The 24212-nt window shown below is 38.8% G+C and overlaps 1 protein-coding gene across 2 annotated transcripts; it reads left to right on the top strand.

The window, feature by feature from the left end:
* On the top strand, window positions 1-24161 carry LOC137375361 (uncharacterized). Of its 2 annotated transcripts, none has more exons than XM_068042422.1 (5): window positions 1-265; window positions 6568-6918; window positions 13125-13292; window positions 17849-17889; window positions 20929-24161. In XM_068042422.1, the coding sequence occupies exons 1-5, from the start codon at window positions 196-198 to the stop codon at window positions 21109-21111; spliced, it is 813 nt and encodes a 270-aa protein (XP_067898523.1). In that variant the 5' UTR covers window positions 1-195; the 3' UTR covers window positions 21112-24161. The 2 variants fall into 2 exon arrangements, with proteins under 2 accessions (XP_067898523.1, XP_067898522.1); XM_068042421.1 differs by lacking the exon at window positions 1-265 and adding an exon at window positions 1600-1754.
* Window positions 24162-24212: the final 51 nt, after the last annotated feature.

The following is a 24212-nucleotide window of genomic DNA, read 5'->3' as shown; positions in this document are numbered from 1 at the left end:
TTCAACAAAGTACAGCAAGAGCATTGGCTTGGGCTTGTGTGGGGGTGGTGGTGGTGCATACTCGCAACTAAATTTTGATTGTTACTCACTTGTGGAGGAAACTATCTTGCAGATATCCTGAGTATTAAGAGCATGTGTAGTGTTCAATCACCTTGATTCGTTAATGGCAGTTTTCTCCTCGGAGCAGTGAAAGAGATGACCATGATATTATTTGCTCAACAAATTTTCCTGGTGTTTTGTGTGACTTTGTGGCAGAATAATATGGGTAAGGACAAGTGTTTTATTTTTTAATTTTTGGACTACTTGACTTGTTGAGTGTTGAAAGAGTTTAAAATTAAAAAGAAGCAGACCTTTCTAGCATTTTTATTAGCTCACATTGGTACAGAACATTCAGTACAGTGAAATCTAGTTAAAGATATAGTACATTTCGCTCATGAGTACAATCCACTGCCATACTTTCTGTTATTTGCATTTCATTTCCACAGTAGCCTAGAAATTGCTGTTCGCAATGTCATTGCAGGAATGTATGACATTTTTTTAAATCAAATTCCTTATTTTTTGCAATTTTAGTAGTCTTAATTCATCCAAAATAAACAGGTTCTCTTAAAAAAGCAGAGAGAGGAATCTGATAATTGTAAGTGTTTGCACAATAACCTCACTCACTGTAATTTCCAAGACAAAGTTTCTTTCATTATTTATGTTAGGCACATCTGCATTCCTATGATGTAAGCCCAAAGATTTGGTGATTCTCAATTGTCTGCCGCTTACTATTATCCACCAAAGTGATGGATACTGGGGTTCCACTGAAATAATGAGTATTAAAGCTGTCAATTAGGGTCGTTTAGATGAACATTAATAGAATAGTAAAGATGAAAATCTGGGTCTACTGCTGAAGATATACTTCACTCAAAAGCCACAAAAAGACTCGCTTACAGACTAGTTGATAGGTAATACTGATATATTCAACAGTACAGACTGTGTCAGGTGTGAATGAGGGTGAGCAGGAACCTGGGCTTTTAACACCAAATTAGTCTTAAATCAGTTTAAATATGTATTTGTGTTTGACAGATCAGAAAAGCGTTTATATTGCTGATATTTCTGAAACGACATGTTGGCAAAACAAACATAGCTGTCAGCTCCCCTTGCTGCTTTTTTCCGTGGTCTGGTTGGGTCACACCCCTCTTTAAAAATTTTCCCTTGACTCGCTTCAGCTGTTGTGCAGCAACTGATAAACAAAACATATGGCTTGAAATGTGAAAAAAAATTGATGTATTTGTTCATATAGGAGCTCTTTATGTTTGTCTGCAAGAATACAGAATGCTACTGAAATTTCTTTAGCTAAAAGCTATTGAAATTTAAATTTCAGGTTTCTCCAATTGGTCCTCATGCAAGGAAAAAGCTTTGCGTGAGTGTTTGAACCAGTGACAGGAAGGGAAGAAGGTGGTGTGGGGAGGACAACAACCTTGGGCCCAAAACTCCTCTTTTAATGAAAAATGGGAGGTCAGCACCAACAAAATTGCAGCTTTGAAATATGTTGTTTCTAAGAATGTGATTTCACTGGAAAGTTATTCATTGGGCTGAATTTTATAGAGCCCTTGATGTCGGGAACGGTGGCGGGGGGGCATGAAGATCGCTCCGGATGAGGCCCGCCACCGACCTCGGCACTGGCAGAGCCCATCTCAATCTCGGCAATGGCGAGGCATCATGGTGGCCCCCCGCCCCCCCCGCCACTCGGCAATGGGACCTCAATTTAAGTATGTAAATAAATTAACTCACCTGAATAAATTAAGTTCCCATTGCCTCATAAAGTGCCGCCACGATCTTATTCCCAGCGGCTGGCACTGCCGCGCCTTTGAATCCCTGTCCAAGGAAATGAAGCGCGACACCTGTGGGGAGGTGGGAGGAGGGAAGTTTATCAGTGCAGGAGGGGGGGGGGGAAACAGGGTTAAACTTACTTGATTGGTCTAGGGGGTGATGGGAAGTGGTAAAGGTAAAACCTTCTAAACTTTGCAGGGCGGGGGGCATGGTCATATATTCAAGTTAGGTAGTCTGGGGGGTTTGGGGGAAAGAGCAGGAATGACATAGAGTCATAGAGTCGTACAGCATAGAAACAGGCCCTTTGGCCCATGCCATGCTATTGGGAGGATGGGAGAGGGTATGGAAAGATTGTTTTAATTACTTATAATAATTTTTAATGCACTTTACCTTTAAAAATTTATATTGCCATTTGGGGCTCTAAGCCCTTTAAAAATGGTGCCGGTGCCTGTGCAGTGGCACCGTATGCTATTGCTGGGGCCAGCTTGCTCTCCCCCTCCATGTCCTTGGGGGCAGGGGGGCGGCCGTCCCAGGCACATTAATGAGCCGCCGAGTTTAGGATCACAGAGACTCCACGACGTGCGGCCCACGTGTGTGAGCCGCCAGTTTTCTCGCCTGCCACCGATTTCGGCAGCGAGCCTATAGAATCCAGCCCATTATGTTAAAAAACTGGCAATGTCTGTGTTTTCTTTAATGGAAGAATTTCAACTCCTATGTTATGTGGCTTGTTGCATTTTACATTTACCAAGTTTTTTATTTTGAACTCTGAAATCAGGGTACATAACACAATTTAGGATGCATTCATACTTCACCTCCCCAATTTAAGTTTAAATGTTTTAATAGCTAAGTGAATTTGCATACATCATACACTTGAATTGGCTCTAGGTAAGTTTAAAAAGCACCCAATAACACTTTTTAAACTAAATTTGGCACTGCATACTTTGCCGACATAACAACTCCACTTCAGTAGGAATCCATGGGTTGTGAAGTACTTTCACATCCTGATGATGTGATAAGCTGCCATATAATTTCAAGTTCTTTCTGTGCAATGTCAAATCCAAATGATTTTATGCTACCTCATCAGGGAAAGCACAGTCAGAACCTTACTCCAGACTTGCAATGCCACATTATACTCACTAAACTATTTTATGGCAACATTAAAGTTCCAGCGTAAATACACCTCTCATTATCTTCATAAATGATGTCCAATTCAGCAAAGAAGGCTGCCTGTGCTATCCTTTTGTAACATTAAATACAAAATAAAAATGTGTAGTCACAGGAGACATATGCTTAACTGTGTGCCTCTGGGAAACTGAGAAGCAAATCTAGATCCTGTAATTCTTAGGTAATAATATTTCTAATTTGCTTGTTGTGAAAGAAAGTGCAGTAAGGTGTTTTTAAACCTTTCGCTCTAGGACAGTGATACCCTTCACAGATGGAGCTTTTCATAAGAATATAAGAAATAAGAGCAGGAGTAGGCCATTCGGCCCCTCGAGCTTGCTCTGCCATTCAATAAGATCATGGATGATTGATTGTAGCTTTAACTCCACTTTCCTGCCACCCATAACCCTTGACTCCCTCATAGATCAAAAATCTGTCCAACTCAGCCTTGAATATATTCAATGACCCAGCCTCCACTGCTCACTGGGGAAGAGAATTCCAAAGAGAGTGAGAAGTAAGATAGAAAGGAAAAGTAAAAAAAAAGTTTTAAATTTTAAATGGCATTTGAAAAATGCCTGCAGGAATGAGACTCCACAATTTTAGCAGTTAATTTTCAGTGCCAGTGTGGTTTATTGGCTGTAATGAACAGGTACTTGTATTTGTAATGATGAGGCTTAACTTTCAGTGGTAAGTTTAGTTCATATCTACCACACAAATACAGTAACTTCATGGCATTCAATGGTGAGGCAGATAACAAAATGTCGCTTTCACAAAGCTAATGGCAGAATTTTGGAACTCAGACAGCAAATTTTGGACATTGGCATTTAACCACGCATCTGCCCCTTACCTGAAGTTGCTGTATCATTGATGCTTAATTAATGATGAGCGCTATTAGCCTCACTGTTATTTTGACAGAAAAACCTGGGCCAATAATGAGCGCAGTTCACTGTCCATAAGTGTAAGACATGGAGAGTGACATTTCTCCCCAGAGCATAACAGAACCAATTTATTTTCACAAAGCTCAAACACCTCCCCTTATGGTAGTCTGTCACTATGCCTGAGCCTGGTTCACACTGAAGTCTACACATGTCTAGAATAAGTATACCATATACTTAATGCAAAATACATAAAATATGTAAAACTGTGAACTAGAATGTTAGTCCTGTCTGATTCTAATTACATTCTTCCTATGCTGGAGTATTTTGTAAGTAAATAGAAGTGACCCTCATCTCCCAATGTTTAGACATGAGTGAGAAAAATGCTCAGTAGTTTCCAAATTGATTTAGCAAATGCATTTTGATGCTAACATTGCAAAACCTGATCAAACCTGCCCCTCACTAAAATCTATACAGCTTGCTGGACCTTTATTGCTGCATTCACTAATTATACCTTCAAATGAATAATCGACCTTTCGACCAAAGTGCGGCACAGTTATAGAGACAGTACATGGGCCCGAGTGAGGACTTGTGAAGATGTGTGTGAGCCTGGATCAGTTGGAATGTAGCAAACTACAATTGACAGTATTAAATGGCAAGTTAGGCAGTCACAAAACAAATAAAAATATCCAACAATGTGACATAAATTGACAGCTTCAAAAGTCATTGGGAGGGCTAATGAAATGAAAACGCATACTGAATCAGCACAGGATACTTTACTGAGGTTGAGATTAAAGTTCATCATTGGGACTGTGCTAGAGGAACTACTCTCCACATCTAACAATGCGGTATCTGATCTGCAAGGAGTCAACCTTGACACTAAGTAGAAAAAGTGCTCCATTCCCGGCACTTACAATCTTTGAAATTTACCACAGCAAACATTAGATTATCTTATTCATTGGGTAGTGTACAAAAGCAAACTTTTAAATGTAACTATATAGCATCATGCAATGCCATATAACTTCAAGATCTGTATTTCTGTCTTCTTTGTTAGCCATTAAGCTACAAAACACTATTTGCACCACACTCTCTGCATGTGCACACCACAGAGCAGTATAAAAATAAATGTTGAAAAAAACTAGCTAATATAAAGAATAGCAAATTGTTGACTGTCTGTTGAAGGCAGCAATTTAATCTTGCACTTCCATTGACAGTCATTAACCACAAGAAGGAATCCAGAGTACAGGTGTGTGTTGTATTCTTCTCTGTCACATTCTTTGAAGATTGATTGAATTAATGGCATTGGTAAAACATGTGTTTTCACTGTGATCTTCTTTCCCTGTCTCTGCTTCCATCTTTCTCATGCTCCTTTTTCAATATTCAACACTCGTTCCAAAATGAGAATGGCAGATCAAAAATTATCTAAAGTGGTAACCATTAAGCAAATCATAGATCCAGGTGAATAGTAATCTTGTAGGCTACAGCGATAAAGATGTGACTTTATTATGGGTTGCAGTAACAGTCCAGTATGCATTGATTACTGTACAAAGAAAAACTAGGCACAGTGGCTGATAGTCCAATAAAACCCCAGTGACCATATAGCATTCCGAGCCTTGCTCTTAGTACCTTTAATATTACGCTACAGTATATATATATATATATTTATATATATATATTTATATATATATATGTATACTGATTGATTTCCTGGAAAATTCTAAATACACTACAATTAACTTAGTCGTAGGTGTGTGAATTTCGTAATACTGAATGTTTCCATTGTAGCAATGAAATTATATCAATTATATTAGCAACCTTTTGAAAATAGAGGTAAACAATCGATTGCTCTTTATTTTTATCTGTTTATTACTTGTAGTAGCAATCAACAAGTAGGCTGCACATATACCTCACCGCAGCGAAACTAATGTTGGCGCTCCAGTAACAGCAAACATCAATCTCTCCACTTTGTTTGCCATGTGATAATATTAGTAGCTTAACAGTATTTTCACACGACCAATGCCAAAAGAGTACAATTGTTCAACAACATCACTTGCATAATTCATGAATAAATTGCCAAAGTTTGATCCTTATTCAACAGAAAGGTACTGGACTATATGTTGCTCACTGTTACAAAATGTTTTCAAAGAAAATTTATTCAAATCAGTTTCAAATATCTCAGCAAGCTGGTCTGAATATTTTTGCAATACATATATTTAGAGGTGTATGGCACATTCAGTACCAATTTTGCAATACAGATCTATTTTGAAAACAAATAGAAAGTTGGGACACTTGAATTGTGATCAGAATCAAACCACGTAGTTGGAAAGCAAGGGTACAGGAGTATATGTCCTATAAGGGACATATATTCTATTCAAAGGACTGATTTGATGTACAGAAATTGGGCAATATTGTAGATATCAATGGAAAAAAGAGCAAAATGGAAGCTTTGAATATGGATCCCCATCAGATGTCACAGATTATCCAGTTTTTATGAGTTTGATTTTGGAGAATTGTCTTCTTTAATCATCCAAGCTCTATTTAGGTCATCTTGACTGGTGGTTTGGTCTCACTCCCCCCAAGACAGAGCAGCAAGGAATTAATTTTATCAGACTGTACTATGCATTGAACCATACTAACTGACCATATTTATGAATCATGAAAACATCTGTGAGCTGTCCCATCCCGACATGTGAATGACTGTTGTTTTTATTTTCAGGTGAATCCCTAACTTTGTCACAGTTTCCTTTGACCATTGAGAAGAAATCTGGGGAATCAGCTCGAATCTACTGTAAACTTACCAATGCAATTGCCACTGAAGACATGAGACTAGTCTGGTACAAATACCCAGGGCAAGGCCAATTAAAGATCGGAGAAATCAATCTGAAGACAAGTAACACCACAGCTGTTGACCATATCGTTTTACTATGGGACCTTGACAACCACACAGCATCAATGTCAATTATGCATCTGATGAAAAATGACTCAGGGGCATATGGGTGTCAACTGGTCTCATTGTTTGGCACTGGCAGTATAAAGAAAGCCATTGCAACCAATATCACTGTTACTGGTACGTTTCCAACCTTTTTAAGCATATAAGTAAATGTCAGAATAAATTCTCATCAATGAATTAAATTTTAACATGCAAGCATTTTTACATATATTCGGTATTATGACATATGGAAGATTTACAAATCACCAGTATGATTTATTTTAAAGGTTAAAATCTTCAGTGCAGAAATTAACATGTCCATGCTACAATTTGCAGCTCAGATGACAAATGCGATAGGAAAATCACAAATATTTTACTATATTTTGTACCTTGCAACATTGTAGTAATTGCACACCTTTGGTTTGCTATTTATATCACAATTGTCTAAAATGATACATTTTTATCGTATGGATTTAGAGTACTTAAAATGACCCATCATTAGTGGATATTGCAGTAGTTAATATGATAAAGACGTTAGTTACATTTCAGGTGTCCTCCATGTATTAACTGGTATTTATGTGTCCAGAATGTACTTAATTTTTCATTGTGCAGTAAAAAAAATGTTTACGTGAGCCTGTTGTAAATCAAAGTGTACAGAATCCAGCTGAAACTGATTTTTCAGAAGTTAAAAAGTGCATAGTAAGGACTTTACATAATGATTTGTGAAGAAAATATCTAAAATTGTTAGAATTTATATTATGCCCAAGCATAAAGCCGTGATTCTATTCAGCATCGTATGATGATCAAAATTGTTAGTGTTCCCATTAACAGCAACTCTCACCATCGCCAATGAGAGTGAACTGTTTAAAAACAAGGTCTTTCTGGAGTCTTTCCTCCTCATTGTTATTGCTCAGGTACTTCCAAGCGCTCTTAACTGATTGTGTTCATGTGTACTCTTTCCTGATCCCTGGAATACAATGAAAATTGTTGGTGTAACAACCATCCTATATTGTAGCAAAAACAAGAAATGCTGGAATCACTCAGCAGGTCTGGCAGCATCTGTGGAAAGAGAAGCAGAGTTAACGTTTCGGGTCAGCGACCCTTCTTCGGAACTGCCAAATATTAGAAAAGACTTTTCTAATATTTGTCAGTTCCGAAGAAGGGTCGCTGACCCGAAACGTTAACTCTGCTTCTCTTTCCACAGATGCTGCCAGACCTGCTGAGTGATTCGTGCATTTCTTGTTTTTGTTTCAGATTTCCAGCATCCGCAGTATTTTGCTTTTATCCTATATTGTAGAGCTGGACAAACAGCACAATTTGCACTTATAGTTGTATTCACAAAGCTATAGATAAACCAGAACCGCAACACAGTATGCCAAGACTCATGGTTAAGGAAGGCCAAGTTAAGTCCAAGCATTTTTGATGTGTGTGTTTTTTTCCTCTCTACCTTGATGTCGAACTTTGCTTTTCATTTCTTTCCTTTTGTTTCATGGTGCGCTATATTGCACCATTTTAATTTCCATTTTCATCATTTTAGTGTACATCTCAGCGATAGGTTAATCTTTGAGACTGACCTTTTTCAAAAGCTTTTTACATTACAGTTGATATGCTGTAGCCTGCTGTAGATTCAGATCAAAATCTCTTCGCAGTTTAATAGTCAGGTGCCCCTTTGTTATTAGCATTATTAGAATCCGACGTGAGTTTCCACCCCTTCCCTTCCGCCACGCCCACCACACTACCCCGTTTATGTTTGCTGGAATATTTTTTAGAATTCTTGAGTGAAATGTATATATTGGGGTAATGGAATAGCAACCCTAACTTCCATTGACATGGAAGAGTTACTTTAACCTAATTGAAATACTTGTACGCATCAGCTTGATAGGTTTTATAATAACTTTTTAATATTTCCACTAGAAAAATAAAAATTTCATGTTCCAAATTTTACTCATTTATGAGAATGAATGAGTCACTTTTATAGATATATAATAGAAATTACCCCAAAATCGCCCCCACCTCCAGCTTCAATCCTACATTTTTTATCCATGTTGCAGGCTTGATTTACTGGGGTTTGCCATTTTACATGTTTTAACTGCTGTGAAATAGGAACAATTGCAAATCGTTTATTATCTGGAAACTAATGTTAGGAACACTTCTGTAATTTCTATTTGCATAAAGAGGGCTTTTTGTTTGCTTTCCGGTGTTGGTGTTAGGTAGATGCAACTCGACTACAGGCACAAAGATGTGTCAGTTAGGTCAGAAATGGTGGCAACTGAAGGAGCTTGCTGAGCTGGAATATTACTTTCTGTTGGAGAACATAAAATTTGCAACACCTTAATTTGAATTTTTAATTAATTTAGTAAAAACACTCAGGCACTGAATTCCTTCTGGCATCTTCCCACGACAACTCAAATAGTAGTTGTGTCCACATTCAGGTCCAGCCTAGATCAGGTCTGTACCCCCAAAGGGGAAGTAAACCTTGGGGTATGGCAGCAATTGAGAGCATAGATCTGCATTTTTAGTAAAGGGGGGGAGGGGTGGATAGCGGGGGGATGGTGGTGGGGTGGGGGGGGTGGGGAGACCAATTCTCCTATCCAGAAATTCTATATGTTGTAGCCTCCTTGAATAGGCAGATGTCAATTGACCCCATGCAAATAAGGTGGTCTTCAACTGACCCTGCATACTCTGAGCAGGGTCAATGGCAGAAGTCACCGACAGGTGCAATCCTTGTTTAACTATAGGATCACCTCCCTCAGAGTTTTTGGGGCCATGATGTGTAGGAAATAGCTGACGTAGGGAGTCTTCACCATATCAGCAAGAACTGCTGATCAGAGGCTAAACTGATCCCACAGGATGGGAGTGAAGACAAGCAGCAGGGAGATCTCCAGGAACTCCTAACTATTGGCTCATGGGAAGTTTTAAAAAGACCATGAGAAAGTTTTCTGCGTCTGTTATTCTACTGAAATCATAACAGCACAGATTTACACTTTTATCAAACACCAACAGAGGAAATTTTACCAAACAACCAACAATTTATTTATAAAGTTTCTGAATGCTCAATGACACTGACTGTTGGAATTCAATCCAGACAAATGTGAGGTAATGCATTTGGGAGGGCAAACAAGGCAAGTGAATACACAATAAATCTTAGGATATTGAGAAGAGGAACAGAGGGACTTTGGAGTGCATGCCCACAGATCCCTGAAGATAGGAGAACAGGTAGATAAGGTGGTTAAGAAGAAATACAGGATACATTCCTTTATTAGCCAAGGCATAGAATATAACAGCAAGCAGCTTATGCCAGAACTGTATAAAACACTAGTTAAGCCACAGCAAGAGAACTGCGTACAGTTCTGGTACAGTTCACATTACAGGAAGGATGTGATAATACTCAAAAGAGTACAGAGAAGATTTACAAGGCTGTTGCTAAGAATGGAGAATTTTAGCTATGAGGAATGATGGGGTTGTTTTCTTTGGAACAGAGGAGGCTGAGGGAAGATTTATTTAAGGTGTATAAAATTAAAGGGGCCTAGATAGAGTGGATAGGAAAGATCTATTTCCCCTTAGAAAGGTCAACAACCAGGGACCATTTAAAATAATTGTCAGAGGAATACAGGGAAGTTGTGGAGAACTTTTTTCACCCAGAGGGCAGTGGGGGTCTGGAATTCACTGCCTGAAAGGGTGGTAGAGGCAGAAATCCTCATCACACTTAAAAATACTCGGATATGTAGTTGAAGTGCTGGAACCTTCGAGCTTCAGGCTAAGAGATGGAAAATGGGATTAGGTTGGATCATTCTTTTCCCATCAGCACAAACATAACAGGCCAAATTATCTCCTTTTATGCCATAAATCTTCCATGTTTCGTTATTTCTATGTTTCTATGATTGTCGTTTTGCCTTTATGGCAATATGTGGAGCCAATACCCACATACACAGTAGAAAGAATGCCTCCCCAAATTCAATTAGTGTGCATCTTCTCATTTAAGGATCATTTGAGTAATAGTTACAAAATGCTTGATCAACTGGAAAATAATGATTTTCTGCACTAATGCAAGTCAAGCAAATGGTGGTGTTGACAAAGGGGTGCAGGTGGAGAAACAATCTGGCTTACTAGGTCTGTAACCTAGTATTTAAAAATAACCCAAGTAAGTCACAGAAGATATTACACAAGTGATTATTAGTAATTAGGTGATTTTATGAATATGAAAACTTGGGCTATGAGTCACAAGTAAGTCAGTGTACCATGTCTTTCATAGACGAGCAAGCAACCTCCAGAATCAGGCATACCGAATAATTATTCCATTCACATGGTTGACAAGTGTGGGTTTATGTCCAAAAATGGTCAATGAACTAATGTAGCCTTAAACCTTTTGAGGAAAGAGCAGTTTCCGTGGTTTTTCAAACCACACACTATGATATAGAAAAGCTTGTAAAGGTGTTTCCCAGTGTATTTCATGAGTTGTTTAACAGATACAATGTTCAACTAAAAAGACTATATAGATTATCTGCGTACTTAGTACTTGTCAGTGTAAAACGTGATGACTAAAAAGAAAATCCCTTAGACAACAAGGGCTTAGTAAGTTGATCATGGAACCCTCATTTTTTTTTTAGATATTAGACACGAGAATGTTTTTAGAAGGGATGTAGTTTCCATTATTAGCTTCACAATAGGGAAATTCAGTCTTTCTAAGACTTCAGATCTCACTTTTTGACTGTTAATATTTTCTTCTTTGATGATTATCTCTAAACTGGAACAGGAAGCAGTACAACATAGAAGGATCACAGTAACAAGAGTGCAAAGAGTGCATGTCTGTTGGTTTTAACCTTCACCTAAATGAAAGTGCCGTGCATTTCCTTCAAAACCTGCAGTCATTACTTTAGAGGAAGACTGTTATAGTACTCAATTGTTTCAGAATAAGGTCAGAGAGGGTGAAACTGGTCTACAGATATACTGCTTTTAACGCACATCTGCTCCTTGCCTGAATTTGCTGTACCATTTCAGTATAACTAACAGTGAGCACCAGTAGCCTCACTGTTATTTTGATGGCCCAAAATCTGTTCCAAATTATGTATATCTGAGTGCTGTTTGACAGAAGCAGATATACAGACTTTGCAATTAATCGTGAAATCCTTTAAAGAATCATCCGCAAAAAGATTGAACCATTAATTTAACTGATTTGTATGAAGTTCACCTATAAATAAGTTTTAAAAGAAATAAATACTATTTACTGAACACTATAACTTGAGTATAAGACCATTGTAGGCCTTTTAAAATAACAATTATCTTCAACAATTTGTTGTATTGTTACAGCTCTTTAATAACTAGAAACCATCACTGTTGAGTTTCTCCCTCAATTAAATTGTTTATTTTGATGCTGTTATTATACCTGCAGTAGATCATAATGTACAAAATCTTGCTACATTTCCTGAAGTAGCAGACTGTTTTGACAGCTATCAAGCTTCATGGCTTTTACAGTAATCCATTTTACTTTTAATGTCATCAGCAGGGCCATTGCCTCACCAATACTAATTCACACACCATTAAATGACCGGTAAAAGTAGACAGATGCTGATGCATTTCATTCCCTTTGAAAGCTATTTTCAGTGCACCTGTTAAATCACGTGCATAAATTCCTGTTAGGGCTATTTTATTGCCAACAGTAACCATTCAAAATGAACTGGTTAAATACTACAGATAGGAATTTATATGAATATGCTAACAGATGCATTAAAGATAGCCCTTGGAGGGAATTAAACTTAGATATATTAACCACATCCTCATGTAATTGCAGAAGAAATGAAGGATACAGAGGCCAGTTTGACATCAAGATGTTCTTTAAACGTTGATTTGTTACAGTGCTGTGAAGAAAATCTATCAGAGGCAATTTGAAATCTGCAATTTCTTTTATATTTATATCACCCCTTCTTTAGGTTATTTTATTCCCTCCCCTTACCAGATATCTTCAATGACTTGCACCACTTCTCAGCTAAAAAGGTGAACATCTGATCTGTTTCCAGCCTTCCCTATTTGTTGCTCCAAATTTGACCACTAGATGTTGCACACAAATGGCTTGGAGTATTTCCACCACCAATTCTTTCCTTCCTGGCATAACATTACAATTATCAATCGGATGTGGGCCACTGCTGAAGGCTGTACAGTCTTAACGTTTATTTAACATTCAGTCTAGGTATTAAAAATATTGCAGTTTCATCAAGTTTGATTTCAATTACAGGCAAAAAATGCATTTTGAAATGTTGGCACAGTTTAGTTATGTAAAATTTACTGTAATAGGACATAAGAATTGAGATCTCCTATTATGTACTCAATGAAATATTCTTCATTTTTAGAAGAGTGGCATAGTGGCCCAGAAAATAAAAATGACACAGGCAACGTGACAGAAAAAATCCAGAATAACGGAGCTAGAATTGAAATAATCATTGCAGCAGTAATAGCTGCCTTCATCATCATCTGTCTGCTAATTTACATTTTATTCAGATATCGACCAAAAAAACAAGGTATGTTGCACAAGGTGTATTTTCTGTTTACCCAGTTCAATAGTTCAAGTAGATAATCCAAACAATGCAAAGCGGTCAGACATTATACAACCACATGGTTCTAAACTTTAACTTTCCAAACATACAGGCCTTATCCATCTTATATTGTCTGCATTTATCTATCATCTATTATTTTCAGAGACTATGTAGCACTGAAGGTGAAGTAGAATTTGACAGTATGCCAAACACAGATTACTTTATTAGACTATTCTCACAGAAGATGCCACCGTGGTTATTTATCGCTTTCCAGTGTCCCTGTAGTCCTGACAAAAAGGGCACATGGCTGTGTTTGTACGAAGATAAAGGAAACAAAGTCACTGGTTTGGAATTTTACATGGCGTGAGTGACCCCGGCCACCAGCTGAAAAGTCGGGGCAAGTCCACCTCCACTGGGCCTGGAAGCCACGCAGCGAGTTTGCATGGTCCAGGCCCTTATTTGGCCCGGGGCAGAAATTCCTGCCTCAGAGGACTGGCAGCTCCTCAGTCCCAACAGCGCCACTGGGAGCAGTGGCCACTGCTGGGACTGCACACAGCGAGAAGAGGGCCATGGATGCCCGCACCGAAAGGTGAGTGAGGTTTAGGGCCGCGCCGGGGAAAATCAGCTGGGCCCTGGCGAGGGGGGTGGGGGTAGATTAGGAGGGCGGGGGGAGGGGTGCTTCATCTTAGGAGGTTTGTTAAGTGAGGGGGGCCCTCTGTGGGGCACAGGGTACCTGATCAGGAGGAGCCCCCAGCCCGCAAGGAGGCCGCTTTCAACCTCCACTGCAGCTGGTAAAGTGGCACCAGGGGAAGGTAAGCAACGTGAAAGGCACTCCCTGCTTCCCATTTGATTTTATGCCCCACGCCACTCTCACCCACCCACCCAACACCACCCCACCCCCCCCCCCCCCCACCCACCCCCCACCAGCTCCAGTCTGCTCCTGGGGAGCGTAAAATTACGGCCACTGTCACGATGCAATTGCATAATGGCATCATATATGGCATCTGTTAGCACAGGTCTTTTATCATTGTTCTATTACAAATTTTTTTTCAAAACAATGACATTGTAACTATAGTTTTTAAGAATAGCTTCTTTACGGCGTTCACGCAGCCAAGATAAAATCACAAATGTAATGCCTGTGCCCTTTAAATACGACAATACCTAAATGATCTCCTGGCCAGTTTAAATCTTCATCATCTTTAATGATAATTCATACCAAGCAATGGATTTTCCTGGGTTCAAGTGTAAAAATTTCCTGTGAATGTTGCTCGTTATTCAGACAAAGAAACATAAATTAAACACATTTGGCAGAAACCCCAATAGATGCAAAGGGTAACTATAATAATCCAGCCCAACATATTTTTCCACTGCAGGTGGTCTACCATACAAGTTTTAGATTGATCTGGATGTCATACAAAATTGGTGTGCCACTGTGTTATAGAATGACCAATTTACATATGAACTCGGAGCAGGGGTAAGCTATTTAGCCCCTCGAGCCTGCTCCCCCATTCTATAAATTCATGGCTGATCTGTTTGAGGAATAAAGTCCACTTTCCTGCCTACTGCCAATATCCTTTGACTCCCTTGTTTGTCAAGAATCTGTCTACCTCTGCCTTAAAAACATTCAAAGACCTGCCTCCACCATTCTCTGGGGAAGAGTGTTCTACAGACTCACGACTCTCTGAGAGAAAAAATTTCTCTCATCCATTTCTTAAATGGGAGACCCCTTATTTTTAAACTGTGCCCCCTAGTTTTAGTCTCTCCCACAAAGGGAAACATCCTTTCAACATCCACCCTGTCAAGTCCCCTCAGGATCTTATATGTTTCAATACAATCACCTCTCATCCTTCTAAACTCCAATGAATACAGACCCAACCTTTCCTCTTAAGATAACCCTCTCATTCCAGGAATCAGTCGAGCGAACCTTCTCTGAACTGCTTCCAATGCAATTATATCCTTTCTTCAGTAAGGAGAACAAAACTGTACACAATACTCTAGATGTGATCTATTGTTGTAGGCTTGTGTCAATAGCTTCCCATTTGGAAATTTTCTGAGTCTCAGTCATGCCCTTATGGGAGAAAAAGAATGCAAAACATTGAAGGCAGATTCTTCCCTGTTGGGCGGATGGAAATTAGGAGGCAAGTCAACTTGGGCTGCTCTTTCAGCAGATGATTATGGAGTGAAATTGGGAGAGGCCTTGGTCAAAGTCATTTTTCCATCCAGGAGAATGGCACTTGGAAATGATAGAAAAGGAAAGAGAAAACAAAAGGATTTTTTTAAATGAACAATAATATTATTAAGATGACTAAAATTAGCAACTTTGGCTCTAGAATAAAACTTGGGAGAATCTGAAGTTAGAATCTCCTCAGGATCAAACTATTTACACCCACACAAACAACTGTATGACAAATAATGGTTTCAATTTGAGAAAATGAACAGCCTATTTTGAAGCTCAGACACAGTTCCCTTTCTTTTCATGACTCATTCTTGGAATGTGGGTGTTGCTGGCAAAGCCAGCATTTATTGCCCATTCCCAGTTGCCCTGAGTAGGTGGCAATATAACTGAGTGCCTTGCTAGGCCACTTCAGAAGACAGTCAGCAAAATTGGTTTGGGACTGGAGCACATATAGGCCAGACCAGGTAAGGACGGCAGGTTTCTTAACCGAAATGAATCAGATAGGTTTTTTATGATAATCCAATAGATTTATGGTCACTGTTTTATTGATACCAGCTTTTTATTACCAGAATTCAAATTCTCAAACTGCCAGAGTGGGACTTGAACTCAATTCTTTTGGATTATTAGTCCAGGCTTCTGGATCACTAGTCCAGTTCCTGGTATAAATGAGTTAATAAAAATAAATGCGGCAATATGCTCCACACGAACAAGAAGCATAGAATAATAGCCAATTATTACAATTAATTACAACTGGAGTATTTCAGAGGCTGAGCTGTATTATGCTTGATCTCATATGTTTTGTGTACTTTTTTATTCTGTATCTTTAATTAATGACTTCCCTAGCTCTGAGATTGATGTTTCAAACATATGATATCCATGTAAAATCAGGAGCAGCAATGATCTTCTAAGGCACACTTTAGATGCTATCAGAAGCCGCTTCACCATTGTTTTGGATAGAAATGCAATACTGTACAAATGTGCCTCCTGGCTTTTGACCTCTAGCATGAGGCACTCACTGCAGGCAGCCGTCACAAGCTCAGTTCAATAAAGACACAGTACAAGCAAGACTGTGAGCTCGTAAAAACCATAAAGGAAACCGAATAACTGGTCAGTGAAGTTGAAACACAATACTTTTCTTCCAGGGAAAGCCGAAATATCATGTGGGTAAACATGTAGGGATGAATCCTCTACCATTCCCGCTCCCCCACAATTATCTCAGCATAAGCACACATACGTGGACTAAAGCCTAAATCCTAAAAGCCAAAGATCATTTCAGGGTAGAATGGGATATTCCACTCTGCCTTGCTGGATTTTTCTGGAGCTTCTGCAAAAGCATGAGCACAGTAAGATCTACTGGCTGAAGACTCTGTGGCTGCATGTACATTGGCACTTTTTAAAAATATGAGAAGAAAAATCGTGCCTTTACTAAACCGACTTCTGTAATAGCCTCCTGTCCTGATTTGCCACTGTGGAAATTCATCAGATTTCAGTTGATTGAGAAATTTGGGCCATGATAAGAATATATGAGAGGAATGGTAGACACAGAGTTTAATGCCTTCCATCTGTTTGCAGAGATTGAAATGACCACCACTGCTGATCTTCATCAGGCATTCATATACAGTGTAAACTAACAAAACATACAAAAACCTGTGTATGTACCTAGCCCTTCATCTTGGAATAATTTTGCCATCAACCACCTGGCACACATACATATGTTCTCCTAATGATCTGCTTGAATTACAATATTCTGAAAACAACCTAGAAAATTCAGAGGAAATAAAACTCAGCAAGTTATTCATCATTTCTGAAATGAGATTTGAATTTGCGTTAGGTCTACGCAGGAAACAACAGAGTAATTTAGCTATTCGTAATGCTAAGTATTTACTTGTGCTTTGGTTCTACTTCATTCTGTTAATACTCTGATTTAAAGAAGTTATAATTCTCCACAGTGTTCATTCCATTTGACCAAGAAAGCTGACCTCAGCACTGCCCTGCCATCTCTTTGTTCAATTTTTCTAAAAGCTGCAACAGATAATGTAAATAGCATGTTCAAAAATGATTGGGTCCAGCTTCTGTAGATCAGCAATGTGATAATCAAACCAACCTGCAGTGAATGAAGTAATAAGGTATTTGTGGTACAAGTGACCATGACGGAACTTACAAAGATTGGATAGAAAGGAAGTCACAGTTTTATATGTGCTAGGGGGCTTCATTTTTCACATTTGTAAGAGGTGATTTCTAGAAATAATCACACTCGACAAAGATTTGAGTTGGAGCAGATGGTGGTTTTCACATCCAATGCACTTGCGGATGTATCATACCTAGCTTGTGAATCTGTATTTTACATGTCTCTTTCTTCTTATAGGTCCTGATGCCAGTCCTCCTGCAGCAGATGTCAGTTGTCAGGTAATTGCATTCTAGGTTATCATTGCAGAATATCAGGACTTAAATCATTCACTGATTTCATTTCTATTAGCTCTCATCCTACTGCTGCCTTTGTCAATTTATTCAAAGTGATGATAATTGTGCAATGAACATTTACTCAAATGTCACTGTATAGGTATTGAGGTGGTATTCTTCTGTACCAGCAAGTCACATGATCCCCACCAGCCACAAAGCATAAATGTGAGGAGCAGAGGTGAATGTGCCATTCTGTCTTATGTTGACTGTGAAGTGGATTAAAGTATATTTAAAAATGTGTAGATTATAAGAAACGGAAATATGTAATAATGTGGGCCTTGGTGCCAAAGGGTAGAAGAGGCTCAATATTACTAATTGCTATTCAAGATGGTCAAGATAGACCTGCAACTGCACAATCTGTAACAAGCTCATATCTGAAAGAAGTAGAAAGAAAGTTCACAGCCAATGAATTACTTTTGAAGTGTAGTCACTGTTCTAATAAAGGAAACCTGGCTGCCCGAGCACTTGGAGAACACCCTTGCACTTGTTGGGATAGTGTTGTACAATCTTCTACATCGACCTGGGAGGAGGAGTTTCTCCAGGCTCTACAAAGATCATTTTAAACTTGCCTTTTTGATGCCTCGCCTTCTGTACAGCCTGATTAATACAGGGCAGAGCACACACAGCATATACTCCACTCAGTTGTCCATCAAAATTGCAATCAGAGTTCAATGTAGATCATAGAAATCGATTTGCAAATTAAAAGGGACTAAGGCCTGAAACAGGCCATTATTGGAAAGTCCCTTTAAGGATGCCAGCTGCCTGAGTACTGGCATAAACAGTGCAGTAAACCACTTTTTGGCCACTATCTCCCCTGTTTACACTGCTTGCTCAAGCTAGAATCTACCCTATTGGGTGGCACCTGCAATGTTATGATTTAAATATTCAGAAATATAGCACATGTAACCTCATATATTCCTTCCTATCTGCAAATTAGACATTGTGTGAGATGATATGTGCATGAGTGGTTCAGGATAGTACAGATACCCAAATTTAAGACCTGTGTATAGATATAAACCCTTCCTGAATTGTAAGCCCTGGTTCAGTGGTAGCGCTCTCACCTCTGAGTCCAAAGGATGCGGTGTCAAGGCCCACTCCAGAGACGAGCGTAAATTTAGTCTGAAACTCCTGTACTAAGAGAGTGCTGCATTGTAGGAGGCGCTGTCTTTTGAATGAGACGTTAATTCGAGGTCCTGTCAACCCGCTCAGGTGGACTTGAAAGATCCCATGGCACTATTTCGAAGAAAAGCAAGGGAAATGTTCTCAGTCACCTGACCATTATATGACCTTCAATTAACATCACAAATAGATTATCTGGTCATTATCACATTGATAGTTTTGGGTCCTTCCTGTGTGCAATTTGCTGCCGCGTTTCCCACATTTCTTTCTAATATCTCAGAAAAGCAATGGCACCATACCTAAATAGTCCTGAATCAACAGATTAAATTGGAAATTTTTTTTAAAAACTGAAGAAGGCTCCATTAATCCCATTTTAAACAACTTCTTCCCAGTATTACAGGTAATCAAGAGAATCAAAGATCTATTTTCTTCTAAATAATTGTATGAAGACTCTGTGAAAAATGCTGACAGGATAGAGTATTGCCAGCTGAACTGTTGTACAACATTGATTTAGGTCTCCACACAGATTCTTGCGGTCAGCTGTGACACATTTAACACATATCTCACCCAGAGTATCTATAATAGAAATAGTGGTCATTTCCACTAGTCACTGAGGTTTATGGAGCTGTTTGAAGAAGGGCAATAAAAGCAAACCAAAAAGACCAATTCCTTAAAAATAAATGCAGTCATCAAATCCCTGGACAGACAACTTTAATAATAACATACAGTGCCTTTTCCTGCCTGTGTACCTACTGCTGACTTCGGTGCGCCTCCTATTATCAGCTCAGCCCAATGATGTTATGCTCCCAGCCCAAACGATTCTGATCTTAGGACTGATCAGCATATTCTTCTTCACTCAAAAAATTAGCAATATGTGGAACAAACGTTCAGAGAGAGCAGCAGAGGTGTTAATGCTAGGATAATTTAAGAAACAATAAGATGCTACAATTTGGAATGTTAAGACTTTCCTGGATGTATAAATTAAGATAGGCTGAATGGCCTTCCTCGTCTTTAATTATCTTTTGATGGCAAGCAATTCAAGCACTTTAGCGAAGTGCGTGAGGAAGTCATATGTAGCAAATTTACTTAGTACTTTACAATACTGGAAAGTGTGGTCAGGTCTTCTTGTCTTTCCTGGTCTGATACGATAGTTCTCTATTTGCCAGAACTGAGTTGTCATATGTGGGGTGTTGGAAATGACTGTTCTAGACATCACCTTCCCACTGTGATTGATCAACTCTCCCTGGGGCCCTGCATTGATGTGTCCCCTCCTCTGCCTGACTTAATTCAGCAGCATTGCCACAGCTGCATTGGTGAACCTGGAGGCTCTCTGCCTTCCTGCAGACCTAACAAACATTATTGTTTCAAACCCTTCCTGCTTTTTTACAATTGGCTTCCCCTTTTAATTGTGCAGGAGCATGCTAGTTCCTGTCCCCTTCCAAAGGGAAAGCTTCGAATCAGTCGTGTTCCTGATGACTGGAACTCACTCCAAATATTTCAATTATGTTGACCCCAGGACCACATTTCATCAGGCAGGCTCAAATTATGCACTGGCTAATTTCTACCATGGGATCTCATGCAAGCATAAAATCTAGACAAATAAATTAGGAAAGAATGGACTACCTTAGTGCTTTTTAAGATACATTCATACTGGTGTTATACTCCAGTTGATGCCAGGTCCAAATTATGTTAGGGAATCTCTCAGGGCATAACATTACTGCATTCTGGAGTCAAGCAGTAAATATGATGCCAATTTGGGTCAATGCAAACCTAAAATCACTGCAGGTTCTACTTCTGGAAAATCAATACAACACACGAATCAAAGATAAATCTTATTCACATACACTTTCTTTCAATTCATTTCAGAAAGCAGATGATCGCATTTCCACAGTGTTCTCCATCGACTATGCTGTACTGAAGATACCTGGGCAAAATGATCGACAGAATCTAACAACTTCAGTCGCCTCTGATGACTCATACTATGCTACAATTGTATTTGCACCTGAACAGCAAGCTACAGGTGTGCAGAGAATCAACATTGGCAACTAAGGGATTACATGTTTGGTTTAGTGGCACATGACTACTTTGTTCTGTAAACTCTCAGACATTGTGTTGAATTATCACATGACCTTCTGTTCCCATTTCTTCTACTTCGCAAGGCACAACTTAACCACCATGAATGAAATTTTGAATCACTTCCCAACAATGAGGAAGTAAAATCCTAGCAAAATCAAACTTGCTTTGGTGAGAAGAATTGACGAATTTTGGAGGGAGGAGAGGGATTTTAGGAAGTGCAGGAAGGACACCATTAGATTCTGCGGTAACCGTTTCAAGTTGATACAATTGAAAGGCGTTCATTCACAGGAAGCTGGAAAGAATAGGCAACAACTCAGGCTGATTGGTTTATTGCCACTTGCCTTTCCCATCTTTGGCTCTGACTGGATTCTCAACATTGCTCATGTTAGGCATGATCTTGTGAAATCGGTGCTGGATTCAAATTCCATGGAATAAAGCCCTTATCACTTACACTACATATATTTGTAGTATCAATAAAAGTGCATGACATTTTCATTTAGCAATATCAAATCTTCAAAATATTCTTCACTTTTCCGAAGATGGGAAGTACACATTGGACAGTAATGGATTCCAGTTATTTTACAATGTCACAATGCGATCAAATGATTCAGATAATAACATTATAAACTTATATAGTTTCCAAGCTGTAAGATTGTGTTACTGACTGTATTTTACACAAATATAATATCATAGGTACAAGTTTTGATGTTGAATGTCAAAATTCAACATTTGCAGTCTCAGAACTGTCATAACAACTGTTATAGAGTATATCAGTGACTTCAAGATTTTGGAACTCAGTCAAGTCAATCATTTTAATCACACATATGACTAAGGGGTTTAATGGAGTCAGCTGCCAGGCTATAAATTACAATAATAAAAACAAGAAATGATGGAAATACTCTGCAGGTCTGGCAGCATCTGTGGAGAGAGAAGCTAGTTCTTCAGAACTAGCAGATATTAGAAATGTGAAAGGTTTTAAGCAAGTAAAGTGGAGGTGGGGCAAGAGATGACAAAGGAGAAGGTGTAGATAGGGCAAGGTCACAGAGAATAACCGACCAGAAGGTCATGGAGAAAAGGCAAACACTATATTCATAGTGTGTTGAAAGACAAAGCATTAGTACAGATAGGGTGTTAACGGATTGAAAACTGAACAGCCACAAGTACAAACATGAAAAAAGTGGGTAGGAAAACTGAACAAACTAAGATAAAATCAAATAAAATAAACACACAAAAAAAGAAAAAAGAACTAAAAATAAAAGTAAAATGGGGGGCCCATCATGCTCTGAAATTATTGAACTCAATGTTCAGTCCGGCAGGCTGTAGTGTTCCTAATCGGTAAATGAGATGCTGTTCCTTGAGCTTGCGCTGATGTTCACTGGAACACTGCAGCAATCCCAGGACAGAGATGTGAGCATGAGAGCAGCAGGGGGTGTTGAAATGGCAAGCAACCGCAAGCTCGGGGTCATGCTTTTGGACTGAGCGGAGGTGTTCCGCAAAGCAGTCACCCAGTCTGCGTTTGGTCTCCCCAGTATAGAGGAGACCACATTGTGAGCAGCGAATACAGTATACTACATTGAAAGAAGTACAAGTAAATCACTGCTTCACCTAAAAGGAGTGTTTGGGGCCTTGGATAGTGAGGAGAGAGGAGGTAAATGGGCAGGTATTACACCTTGTGCGATAACTCTGCTTCTCTCTCCACAGATGCTGCCAGATCTGCTGAGTATTTCCAGCATTTCTTGTTTTTATTTCAGATTTCCAGCATCCGCAGTATTTTGCTTTTATTTTAGTATAAATTACAATGCCTGTTTTACATTATGTTATGAGAACTATGTAGAACCCAAGACTATGGTTCTGAGATTGACCCTTAAACACCTGGTGATATACAGCTTTTCTGAAATTATACTCATTGTCATGACTATCAAAACCATTTTTATATTTTACCTCCAGCAGCAACAAGAAACAGAATGTTACATTGAGAATAAATTAAATTTGAAATATTAAAATAACAGAGATACAAATTGATGTAGGATTTATTAAGAAAATAATGAACCAAGTACTGACCAATGGGAAAATAATTCATAAATTAGGAAACGAAGGCCAGGAAAATCCTTGGAGCTGTTTCCATTCCTTTGCCAGAACTGTGGTGGAATTGATCTAACAACCATTTAAATAATGGTCAGAAAGTTTCACACTACATGCACCCAAATTTTCAATATGCCTCCCTGGCGTGATGCGACCATCTGAGAATAGAGTCAGAAAATGCCCATCGCTTAGCATTGTAGTCATTGTAACTGTTGTGGCCTATGACTTTAACTCACAGGACTTCTCTGCACATTTACAGTCCTAATGTAACTTGAGATCCAATAGGACAGCTGAAGATGTCTCATACTTCCCATATATCTAATAACATAAATATTTAAACAAATATAAATGAGATGAAAATATCACAGAGTGCACTTGCTATCTGAAAAGGTAGAAATTCTTACAATTCACTGATTTACAAAAAAGCAGGTTAATTGGGCAGTTCATTAATCATAAATCCTAAAACATGAGACACAATATGAGTCAAACCCTCTTATAATTTTCTGCAATTGAATTATCTGTCTATAGATATGGATGATTGATTCATCATGTGTGGTCTACAGCATGTGGTCTATACCTTATGATCAGTTAGCTATGATTCCACATGTTCACTTTCATAAAAGTATGGTACAAATCAAAATTGGTTTGCAAGGGTTTGAAAATGTTAGTTGTCCATGTTCTAGGATCTTTATTTTTGGGGTCCAAATTTATAGAAATTATCAATTTAAAGTCCAGTGGCCCATCATTTTCAGTCCCTGAGTCTCACTTGTAGTACTTCGCAATGCTTGTGAGTCATTAGATCTGAATCATTTTTCACAACCCACCAAAAACTGAGTTTCATCAGACCTTGGAATATTGTACCAAATGTTATCAGAAATATATGTAAATAAAAAGTAACCTATTTATTAAACATTCTATTGTAAAAATACTGATGTGATAATGTAACCTTTTCTCATCATTAAAGTCATTTGAAACAAGACTCCTTGGCCACC

Source organism: Heterodontus francisci, chromosome 11, assembly GCF_036365525.1.
Source record: "Heterodontus francisci isolate sHetFra1 chromosome 11, sHetFra1.hap1, whole genome shotgun sequence".
NCBI classification, from domain to species: Eukaryota; Metazoa; Chordata; class Chondrichthyes; order Heterodontiformes; family Heterodontidae; genus Heterodontus; species Heterodontus francisci.
This window is presented reverse-complemented; position numbering and strand designations above follow the sequence as displayed.

Coding starts and splice junctions, on each gene's coding strand:
- LOC137375361 (XM_068042421.1), top strand. CDS start 1,640: ATGAGGCCCGCCACCGACCTCGGCACTGGCAGAGCCCATCTCAATCTC. Junction 1,755..6,567: donor GCAATGGGACCTCAATTTAA/GTATGTAAATAA, acceptor TTTTATTTTCAG/GTGAATCCCTAACTTTGTCA. Junction 17,890..20,928: donor CAGCAGATGTCAGTTGTCAG/GTAATTGCATTC, acceptor AATTCATTTCAG/AAAGCAGATGATCGCATTTC.